Genomic DNA, 11,737 nt, shown 5'->3' on the forward strand with positions numbered 1-11,737 from the left:
GAGACAGAGTCTTGCTCTGTCGCCAGGCTGGAGTACAGTGGCATGATCTTGGTTCACTGTAACCTCCACCTCCCGGATTCAAATGATTCCCCTGCCTCAGCCTCCCAAGTAGCTGGGATTACAGATGTGCGCCACTACGCTCAGCTAGTTTTTTGTTTTTTTTGTTTTTTTGTTTTTTTGTTTTTTTTTTTTGTATTTTAGTAGAGATGGGGTTTCACCATGTTGACCAGGATGGTCTTGATCTCCTGACCTTGTGATCCACCCACCTCGGCCTCCCAGAATGCTGGGATTACAGGGCTGAGCCACTGCACCCAGCTGGCTCCCTATTTCACTCAGAGTAAAAGCCCAAGTACTTAAAACAGCCCAGAAGGCCACATATGACTTAGTCTCCTATTAAGTTCTTTAACCTGACCTTATTTCTTATTGCTGTATTCTTACTTCACGTTAACCACACTGGCCCTCTTGCCTTTTTTTTTTTTTTTTTTTTTACTTTTTAAATGGTTTTATGTGCAAATAATGAGCAGATGTTGTACCCATAAATTCTACTTTCCGAAAACGAGCTTTTTAAAAGAAAACCACATAATAACTTTTAAAAGGCACTGGGATTCCTCTGCTTCTAGATCATTGGTAGGCTAGAAAAATAAAATTTGTTCTACCAGGAATCACAAGTTAGAACTGAATATTCTCCAAAGTGGAAACTCTAGAGTGTAGTGTCACTCCAGGCAAAGATTATTCAGTTCTCATCCCCAGCATCCACGACTACCTATCAGAAGGGTTAAACCAGGTCAAAACAGTCCAGCATAATTAGGCTTCATCAAACAATGTCATTATGCTCTTCTAAGATGCAAATAAACCAAAATAGGAAATATTAAAATCAAAATAATATTTGACACTGTCATACAGATGGTTAGTTCCTTGGTGTATTCCTCCTTCTGTAACATTAATAAAGGGAATATTTTACTGCAAAGAATATTTTGTTTTATATATCACTAGCCATGGATTTTTGCCATTAGTTATTATATGCTGCCTAATGTCATTATCCAAATGGCATAACCGTTTTATGTCCCCAATTCCCTTCTGTAGTTATAAGTAGAATTTTCATGATTTACATAAATCTATTAGTGAAGATTTAACACTGAGATGAAATCTAACATTCGTAATACCTAATGTTTTGTAGATGGCAATGTAGGAAAGATATATTTTAATAACTTTTCACTTAAGTGACCTTATGTAAAAAATAAACTAATAATTTAGCAGTTTCAAGTCTTCAAAGGGCATTTTCTTTTTTTTTTTTTTTTGAGACGGAGTCTCGCTCTGCCGCCCAGGCTGGAGTGCAGTGGCCGGATCTCAGCTCACTGCAAGCTCCGCCTCCTAGGTTTACGCCATTCTCCTGCCTCAGCCTCCCGAGTAGCTGGGACTACAGGCGCCCGCCAAATCGCCCGGCTAGTTTTTTGTATTTTTTAGTAGAGACGGGGTTTCACCGTGTTAGCCAGGATGGTCTCGATCTCCTGACCTCATGATCCACCCGTCTCGGCCTCCCAAAGTGCTGGGATTACAGGCTTGAGCCACCGTGCCCGGCCCCCTCTTGCTTTCTTAACCATGCCAAACATACTCTTTCCTTTGCATTGGTCCTTCTGCCTGGAATGTCTTCTCTCAGATATCTGTAAGGCTAACCCACTCACTTTCTTTATGTCTTTGCTCAAATGCACCTTCTAAATGAGGCCTTCCCTGTCTACTATATTCAACATTGCAACCCATCCCTACTCCCACTTGTCACTCCTGATCACTCTTACTTACCCTGCTACGTAATTGTTTCCATTGTACCTGTCACCTCTAAGATACTACATAATTTTCTTTTCCTTTTTTTTTTTTGAAATGGAGTTTTGCTCTCATTGCCCAGGCTGGAGTGCAATGGTGCAATCTTGGCTGACTACAACCTCTGCCTCCTGTGTTCAAGCAATTCTTCCTCAGCCTCCCAAGTAGCTGGGATTACAAGTGTGTGTCACCATGCCTGGCTAAGGTTGTTTTTTTTTTTTTTTTTTTTTTTTTGTATTTTTAGTGGAGACAGGGTCTCACCATGTTGGTCAGGCTGGTCTTAAACTCCTGACCTCAAGTGATCCACCCGCCTCAGCCTTCCAACGTGTTGGGATTACAGGCGTCAGCCACCGTTCCCAGCCTAATTTTCTAAAAATAAATTTATTGGTTATGATGTGTCTCCCCCACTAGAATGTAACCTCCTCCATAAGGGCAGAGATCTTTGCCTGTCTGGCTCACTGCTATATCCCAAGGGCCTAGGACAGTGCCTGGCACATGATAGCTGTTTATTTTATATTTGCTGAATAAATGGATGAATGATGGATTCTCTTTTACATAGGGCAATGATGGGGTCAAAGTAAGAGAACGCTAAAGGAGAAAAAAACAGTAGGGTCTGAGGACTCTCTTGGGCCCCGTGTCTTCTTGACAGGTTTTACCTTAATAAGTTATTTTAGAGATGATAATAATAATGATGGTTACCACTGAAAGAGCATAGGCATTGTACTAGGTGTTTTACATACATTATCACATTTAGTCCTCTCAACAGTACTATCAGGCAATTACAGATGCTCCTCTATTTACAATGACATCCCATGGATGAGTTTATCAGGTTGTAATGTCATGCCCATGGTAAGTTAAGGAGTGTACTGAATGTGTGTTGTTTTTGCACTGTTGTAAAGTCAAAAAATCGTAAGTTAAACCATCTAAATCTGGAACCATCTGTACTGTCTCCATTCTCCATTTTAAATACAAACTGCAGCTCTGAAATTTGGCTTTTCAGAAATGGACTAGTAAATGGCCAAGCCATATGCTTCTATTCAACTTCCGAGGGAACTCCTCAAGGATAGTGTCTTCCTCTATCAAAGCTGTGCTAGGTTACCTTCTTCTTCACCCAACCCCCAGCTAAACCTATCAATTACCTTGTCCAGCTTTGCCCCGTTACAGACTGTCCTCCCAATCACCTTGTCTTTAGAGACAGCAGCCCAGGAGTTAAGGGCCATTCGTAGCCCCGTCAAAGTCTCCATCCTTTGACCCTCATTTTTCTCCTTCAGCTGTTTGATGAGAGCCCGGATCACATGCTTATTCAGGCAACCTGGACAGGGAGGGGCCTCAAGTCAGGGCAGAGCCTCTGGTACTGCTCTTCTCTGCAAGGACCTATTGAACTCCACTTTGCTATTGAGACCTAAGTTCCAAATCCTAGGTACCACGGTGTTGCCCATCCTCCCAGGATACCAGGGCAGTTGACTGAACATGAACACAATTCCAAGCGCCCTCCCTCTCCCTCTCTCTAATCTCTTTTCCCTTTTCACACCACCTTCCTCTCTTGGTTCGACATAACTGGGATAGTTCTCAGGCCTTGCCAAATGCTAGGTTGGAGTAGGTGTATGCTCCTCACCCATTTGTCCTTACCCAAAGAAGAAAGTGGTTGCACTTTCTCAACTCCCCACCAAGAGAGAGGACATACTTACCCAGGATGGCCAGGGTTCGGTAGGCCTCGTACTTTACTTTCTCTGGACCAGTTTGGGCCTAATTTAAGAGGCGGGTGGTAGGAACATATTATAAGGTGATGCAATGTCAGAGCTTTAGGGATTGTCTCAGCTTAACTTCTCATTTTACAAAAGAGGAAACTGAAGCCTAGAAAGTGACCTATCTATTCTCAAATACAGAATACAGGCAAAATGGTTCAATGGAAGGAACAATGCAGTTGGGAGTTAGATGTTTGTTCAAATTTCTATCTGGTATCTAGTAGCCACTTGGCCTTGGGCAAGACCCTTGGTCTTTCAGAGCTTTCATTTTCTTTTAGAAAAATACAGATACTAATTCCTGGTGGTGTTGTAAGAGTTAAATGAGATTATGGATATTAAGAATGCATGTTCCCAGTGGTAAGCTGATGTGTACATATGCGGTGTTTCCAGTTAAGGCAGAGAATGTACTCTGTTCTGGTTTTCAGACTTTCCTGGCTTTTCAGTCCAATGTCTTTTTGGTTAGACCAGGTGGATCTTCAGATTCTTCCTCCCCCATCTTTTAGATCCAGCTGCTCTTCTAAGAGACCAAGGACATGAGATGGGGGCATGCTGCACAGTGGTGGCTGTGTCCTTACTGGATCTGACCTGACATCCTAGCACCCTGAGGAGCCTTGTCTATGCCCATGTGCCACACATCTCAGACCCTGTTTCCTTCTTTCCTGAACTCCAGCAGTTCTCAGACTCACCACCTGCTGTAGTGCCTTCATGACAAATTTGTCACTGATGCGTAAGCATCCCAGAGCCTGCAGGAAGAGGGATGGAGGAAAGAGAAGGAACCTTGGACACCGTCCCTAGGAGTTACCATTCTCTGGACACAGCTGGAGTTTGTGCTTGGAATACCATCCCCACAACCACCATCACATCAAGCAGCTTTTTACTTTCCAGCTCGACCAGTTACTGGCTGTAACCACCCTCCTGTATCCTTGCCTTTTCTCACCTGTGCTGCATAGAATTGCTCATCCTCTCTGGGAGATTCCAGGCTTTTTGTGAGTTCCTGGCCATCCAAGGCAGCCAGTGGAAAGGAAGACAGAGAAAAATACAGAATTTTAAACTAAAGGGGGCTCATCCAATCCAATCCCTTTTCCTACCCTCCCTCTGTTTTTCAGGCAAGGACTGAGGGCTGAAGGATGGTGTGAGCCCAAGGGAAGGGCACCCAGAGGGAGGGAGTCCCCCATGTCCTCTCCCACATGGTCCTGACCCTTAATCTTTGCCACTTCAGGGGGTCCCAGGTAGGCTCTAAGGGCCTAGATCGCATCTCAGATTTTATAGTCAGCTTGCTCATGGGGAGATGGAACATTTGGATGTGGGTTTGATGTACCTCTTTGATGTACCTGTGTGAGAAATTGCATAGGCAGCTTTGGTCCCCTTGTACCTTCCCTCCTCAGGTTGCACCCTCACCTCTGCCACAGGGCTGCTGCCCAGCTCAGAAATGGGACCAGAGGAAGACAGATGAGGACTCGGTGATATCCACCAGAGCCAGCTGAGCCAGCCAAGCCAGGTGGAGCTGAGCCGAGCCGAGCCGCCCTAAGCTCCTCTCTGGGACCTGTAGGCTGACTTGCCTTACTCCCTGGCCCACCCCTTCCTTGCCGTTCCTTACTTTCCTAGAAGATGTGGAGAGTGAGGAGAATATGGAGGCCAGCAAAACACACCTATGGTCATCTCTCATTTTCCTCAACATCTTCTCAGCCTCCCGTTCCTCTCGCTGATCATACAGGTTGTGCCAGTGCGTGTAGATCTCAGGTTTCTTGAAGTAGCAGTACGGGACTGAGTTTGGCTTGCTCGGATGCTGCCTCCAGCACTCTGGACTTGGGGGAAACTCTTCCTTTGGCATCTGGGGGTTGCAAGTGGCAGAACAGTCAGAGGGGCCCCCTCGGCCCTTACTTGGGTATGGGGAGGAGGGGGTAAAGGGAGGGAAGGGCAGGGTGAGACAGATGCCCTCTAGCCTCTCATCTGAGCTGGAGTCACAGCTACAACTTAACCCATTGCATAACTTGGGCAAGTTACTTCATCCTAGCAAGGTCTCAGTCTTCTTATCTGTAAAACAAAGCTAATAATCCTTGCTCTGTGTCCCTACCAAGGTTGTTGTAAAGATCAAAAGAGATCCAGATTGTGAAGCCACTGGTGATCTGTAAATCGATCTGAACACATAGTTTGGTTAGTTGAGGATCTCAAAGCACTTTGAAAATGACATTTGGGTAGGGAAATGAAAAGGCAAGGTGTGGGGAGGATGTGGAATAAAGGTGGGGAAAAGACAGACTGTTGCTCATTCAGATATTTATTTGAGTACCAACTATGTGCCAGGTACTGTGCTAGGTGCTCGGGTTGCAGTTATCCTTGCCCTCATGGAACTTAACAGTTTAGCAGGGAAACAGACTTTCTTAAAATAATCTATCACTTAAACAATTGTGAAACTACAGCTTTCACTGTAATGGAGGATTTTGAGTGGGTCAGGGGCTTTCTCTGAAGATTTGGCTAGGATTCATCCCTGTCTCTTCTTAAGCCTTTCTTTCACTCTTTGCAACAGATCTGGGCAACAGGGGAGAGAGGCTTCAGCTGTGGTTCCCAACTTTGTGCTGAGAAGATCATAGTAAAGGTTCTCAAGTGATTGGCATAAGTTCAAAAAATGGAGCATTGACTCACAGTGAGTAGGGTTGCAGATTTAGGAAGAAAAAAAAGAAAAAGCTCCCTCCTCCCCAACAAAAAAAAATACTAGGATGTCAAGTTAAATTTGGATTTTAGGTAATGAATGAAATATTCGGGGCACATTTGTACTAAAACACCATTTGTTGTTTATCCAAAATTCAAATTTAATTGGTCATTCTATATTTCATCTGGCAACCCAAACTGTGAAGGTTGCTAACTGTCCCTGTGTTAACTAATAAAAATGACTTCCATTAGTAAGCACTTTCTGCATAGCCAAGGCCTCATAGACTTTGTCTCATAACAACTCCACAAAGGGAGGTGGTCAGGTGTTAGCCTGTGACACAGGAAGCTCCTGAGGCTCTGAGGGGGAAAGTGACTTGTTCAAGATCACAGAGTTAATGGGGGCACCAGAGATGAATGTCAGGGTTCTATGAGCTGGCTTTAACGGGAAGGGATAGTTTGCTGCCCCTCCTAACTTTGATAGAGCTCCCAGGATAGCAAAAGGGGTCTTACCTGGTAGCAGGACAAGGGCAGATGAACAGGAGCCATGGCTTTTCTGAGTTCTGGCAAGAGGAATAAGAGTATGTGTGTGGTTCAAATGAGATAGCAGTTGCAGGCTGGGCGTGGTGGCTCCTGCCTATAATCCCAGCACTTTGGGAAGCCAGGAAGGGCAGATCACCTGAGGTCAGGGGTTTGAGACCAGCCTAGCCAACATGGTGAAACCCCATCTCTACTAAAAATACAAAAAAATTAGCCAGGCACGGTGGCTCACACCTGTAATCCCAGCACTTTGGGAGGCTGAGACGGGTGGATCACGAGGTCAGGAGATCGAGACCATCCTGGCTAACACGGTGAAACCCTATCTCCACTGAAAATACAAAAAAGAAATTAGCTGGGCATGGTGGCAGGCGCCTATAGTCCCAGCTACTTGTGAGGCTGAGGCAGGAGAATGGCGTGAACCCGGGAGGCGGAGCTTGCAGTGAGCTGAGATCATGCCACTGCACTCCAGCCTGGGTGACAGGGCGAGACTCCATCTCAAAAAAGCAAAAAAAGAAGAAAAACATTAGCCGGGGTGGTGGTGCACGCCTGTAGTCCCAGCTACTTGAGAGGCTGAGGCAGGAGAATCTCTTGAATCTGGGAGGTGGAGGTTGCAGGGAGCCGAAATCATGTCATGCCTGGGCAACAGCAAGACTCAAAAAAAAAAGAAATAGCAGTTGCAAAGATGGGTTAAAGAATAAATACATTCGAGCATTTATTTATTCAGTATTTAGTGACTACTACTACCAGATATTTCACCAGGCACCAGGGAGATAAGGTATAATTCCTACCTTTAAGTGGCACATAGCTTTCTACTACCTTCCTAATTCAATATGTGATTTGTGGAGCAGCAGCATTGCTGTGCATATTAGAATATTTGTGGGAATTTTGAACATGTCTAGGTCCTTCATCAAACTAATCAAATCAAATTCTGTGGGGATGGGGCCTAGGCATTTTGGAAAGCTCCCCAGAAGATTCTAATATGCAGCTGAGGGTGAAAACCACCGGGGTCATTCAGTGTCTCAAACTTGATTGTGCATTAGAATTACCTGGAAAGGCTGGGCATGGTGGGTCACATCTGTAATCCCAGCCCTTTGGGAGGCCGAAGCTGGCAGATTGCTTGAGCCCAGGAGTTTGAGACCAATCTGGGCAACAAAGTGAGACCGCCCCCTAACCCTCAATTAGAAAAAAAAGAAATCACGTGGAGAGTTTGTTGAAACATAGATTTCTGGGACTCATACCCACAGTATCTGATTCACTAGATTAGGGTTGGGGTCTGAGAATTTGGATTTCGTGTTTTTTGTTTTGTTTTGTTTTGTTTTTATTGAGACAGAGTCTTGCTCTCTTGCCCGGGCCGCTGGAGTGTAGTGGCACAATCTTGGCTCAGGTCAATCTCTGCCTCCCAGGTTCAAATGGTTCTCGTACCTCAGCCTCCCGAGTAGCTGGGATTATAGGCACCTGCCACCACGCCTAGCTGATTTTTGTATTTTTAGTTGAGATGGGGTTTCACCATGTTGGCCAGGCTGGTCTCAAATTCCTGGTCTCAAGTGATCCGCCTGCCTTGGCCTCCCAAAGTGCTGGGATTACAGACGTGAGCCACTGTGCCTGGCCGAGGATTTGCATTTCTAACAAGATGCTGATGCTGCTGGTCATGGGATCATGTTTTGAGGACCACTGTTCTGGCTGAAGAGACAAAAGTGTTTCTTAGTGATTAACAGAGGGAAGCAAATGTGAAGATAGATGTAGACACAGGTGGTACACTTGAGGGGTACCTAACCTGGCTGGGAGGATAAGGGAAGGTTTCCTAGAGTGAACTGCACAAACTGAGTCTTCAGTACAAACAGGAGCTAGCCAGGTGGATAAGGGGGAGGAGTATTAGACATGGAACACCCTATGCAAAGATTTGGAGGTGCAAGAATTGAGGGTAAAGAGCAGGGTGCAGGTGTGGGAGCAGAAACTGGGGAGACACACAGGTGTGCCATCTTAGAGGGCCCTGTAGGCCCTGCTGAGGAGCCTGAGACTTACGTTGAGGACTGTGCAGAGCCATCAAAGTGTTCATGGGCCTGCCCTGATGTTTCCCATGGGTTTGCTGAACTCACCTAGACCCTTGCCTGGGAGTGACAGCCAGGTAGCATTTCTTTTTCAGTCCCCTTCTCTGGACTCCATTTCTGTCCATCTGAGCCTCACCTTTGGTCCTGTCTGGATATTCCAGCCATGGATACAGGAACATTGACCTGGAGACATCAAAGATATCAGTTGAGTTTTCATAGGCCATCTTCTTCTCCTGGTGGGGTCAGAGGGAACCTGCAGTGGGGAATACAAGGCTTTTAGGGGAGTGGGGACACAGTTGGAGGAGACCTCTCCTCTGTGGTGCAAGAGGTACAGGTGAGGTGTCTGGACTTCTGGAGGTAGAAGCTTCCAAGTGCTAAGCAACCAGGTTACTTTGGTAAATAGAACACTCAGGTTTCACTTCTGAGCCCCAGCTGTGGCATTTGAGCTAGTCACTTTATTTTCTGAGTTTCAGTTTCCTCACTGGACAAGTAGGAAAGTCATGTATGTCTGGCTTAACGAAAGGGCCTGTGGTGAGGCATAAACTGGAGAAGAAAGTCAAACCGTTTGGTGAACTGTCAAGCTCAAGTAAGCCCATGTTAGGATCAGGGATTGTTCTTAGGATTAGTCCTTGTGAAAATGGCAGGGATGGGAAAGTCCCTTTAATTTATTTATTTGTTAGTTTGTTTGTTTTTTTGAGAGGGAGTCTCATTCTGTCACCCAGGCTGGAGTGCAGTGGCATGATCTTGGCTCACTGCAGTCTCCGCCTCCCGGGTTCAAGCAATTCTTCTGCTTCAGCCTCCCAAGTAGCTGGGACAACAGGTGCATGCCACCACACTGGGCTAATTTTTGTATTTTTAGAAGAGACGGGGTTTCACCATGTTGACCAGGCTGGTCTCAAACTTCTGACCTCAGGTGATCTGCCCGCCTTGGCCTCCCAAAATGCTGGGATTACAGGTGTGAGCCACTGTGCCTGGCCCTGGAAAGTCCCTTTTGTACACACCCTCTCCCTGTCTTTGGCAGCAAAAGACTGAACTCATATCTGTGTGGTAAGGAGCTGCCTTTTTCTTTTCTTTTCTTTCAACTTTTTAAATTTTATTTTATTTTACTTTATGTTCCAGGATACATGTGCAGAAAGTACAGGTTTGTTACATAGATACATGGTAAATGTGTGTCATGATGGTTTGCTGCACCTCTCAACCCTTCACCTAGGTATTAAGCCCAGCATGCATTTGCTATTTGACCTGATGAAGGAGCTGCTTTTTATACCTCTTACGTTTGCGTATTCTGTTCCCTCTACCTGTCAGTCTTTTCCTTTTAAACCTGTTAAACTGTCTCTCAGATCTTTCAAAAAGTCCACTCAAATGTTTTCTCATCTTTGAAGTCTTTATTCTCCCTCAGGGTTCCTGCCCCCCGCCCCCCGCCCCCACTCTGTGACAGAATTCCCTCTCTCCACAATGTGACCACAGCTTTTTTACACTTTGCTTTACTTTAAGTCTTTTTCATATGTATAATCTGCTCACAGGTCTGTCTTCCTTACTGGACTATGAGGAATTCGATTACAGACTGTATATTGTGTCATTATTAAGTTTCCTGACTATGGTACGCATGTTGTGGTTTTGTATAATGTCCTTGTTATTAGTAGATACATCCTGACACTTTTTTTTGTTTTTCTTTTTTTGAGACGGAGTCTTGCTCTGTTGCCCAGGCTGGAGTGCAGTGGCGGCAATCTCGGCTCACTGCAAGCTCCACCTCCTGGGTTCACGCCATTCTCCTGCCTCAGCCTCCCGAGTAGTTGGGACTACAGGCACCCGCCATCACGCCCGGCTAATTTTTTGTATTTTTAGTAGAGACGGGGTTTCACTGTGTTAGGCAGCATGGTCTCGATCTCCTGACCTCATGATCTACCCACCTCGGCCTCCCAAAGTGCTGGGATTACAGGCGTGAGCCACTGCACCCGACCTTTTTTCTTTTTTTTTTTTTGAGACGGAGTCTCTCTCTGTTGCCCAGGCTGGAGTGCAGTGGCGAGATCTCGACTCACTGCAAGCTCTGCCTTCCAGGTTCATGCCATTCTCCTGCCTCAGCCTCCCGAGTAGCTGGGACTACAGGCGCCCACCACCACGTGTGGCTAATTGTTTGTATTTTTAGTAGAGATGGGGTTTCACCACATCCTGACACTTTTTTTTAATTTTTAAATTTATTTTTATTTATTTATTTTTTTATTATGCTTTAAGTTCTAGGGTACATGTGCACAATGTGCAGGTTTATTACATATGTATACATGTGCCTGACACTTTTAAGAGTGACATGATATCACATTTGCAACTTACTCTCAAGTGGTTCAGAAAAAAATGTATATACTGACCACACCCTGCCCCCACACACAGATAAAGCAAATGTGGTAAAATGTCAATATTTGACTCTAGATGAAGGGTATGTGGTATATTCTTGCAAATTTCCATACGTTTAGAATTTTGCAAATTAAGGGTGGGAAAAAAAGTATGAATTTTGGCATTAGACCTGATGGGTTTAAACTTAATTGTAAAGTTTTACCAACTGCTTTATTTTTCTTCTTCTTTTTTTTTTTTTTGAGACGGAATCTGACTCTGTTGCCCAGGCTGGAGTGCAGTGGCATGATCTCGGCTCACTGTAAGCTCCGCCTCCCAGGTTCATGACATTCTCCTGCCTCAGTCTCCTGAGTAGCTGGGACTACAGGTGCCTGCCACTATGCCCAGCTAATTTTTTGTGTGTTTTTACTAGAGACGGGGTTTCACCATGTTGGCCAGGATGGTTGCGATCTCCTGACCTTTTGATACGCCCGCCTTGGCCTCCCAAAGTGCTGGGATTACAGGCGTGAGCCACCGAGCCTGGCCCACCTGCTTTATTTTTCTTTGAGCTGTGGGACTTTGGGAAAATCATTTCCCTCTCTTGCTAAGGGTTTTCCTGAC

At 45.4% G+C, this 11,737-nt stretch overlaps 1 protein-coding gene across 3 annotated transcripts in view; it reads right to left on the reverse strand.

Annotated features, from left to right (window-relative positions):
- Positions 1 to 9,164, reverse strand: part of HEATR9 (HEAT repeat containing 9) — a 16,134-nt gene extending 6,970 nt beyond the window's left edge. Inside the window, exons 1-8 of one of the 3 annotated variants that reach the window (XM_023190797.2) lie at positions 8,928 to 9,164; positions 6,717 to 6,766; positions 5,210 to 5,391; positions 4,759 to 4,891; positions 4,498 to 4,554; positions 4,247 to 4,303; positions 3,504 to 3,561; positions 2,955 to 3,127 (exon numbers count right to left, since the gene is read on the reverse strand). In XM_023190797.2, the coding sequence (XP_023046565.1) occupies positions 2,955 to 3,127; positions 3,504 to 3,561; positions 4,247 to 4,303; positions 4,498 to 4,554; positions 4,759 to 4,891; positions 5,210 to 5,391; positions 6,717 to 6,766; positions 8,928 to 9,015 (798 nt within the window). In that variant the 5' untranslated portion in view covers positions 9,016 to 9,164. The remainder of the gene's footprint in view (positions 1 to 2,954; positions 3,128 to 3,503; positions 3,562 to 4,246; positions 4,304 to 4,497; positions 4,555 to 4,758; positions 4,892 to 5,209; positions 5,392 to 6,716; positions 6,767 to 8,927) is intronic. The other 2 variants (XM_023190799.2, XM_023190798.2) reach the window with 2 other exon arrangements.
- Between the last annotated feature and the right edge of the window lie 2,573 nt (positions 9,165 to 11,737).

This window comes from Piliocolobus tephrosceles, chromosome 16, assembly GCF_002776525.5.
Source record: "Piliocolobus tephrosceles isolate RC106 chromosome 16, ASM277652v3, whole genome shotgun sequence".
NCBI lineage: Eukaryota > Metazoa > Chordata > Mammalia > Primates > Cercopithecidae > Piliocolobus > Piliocolobus tephrosceles.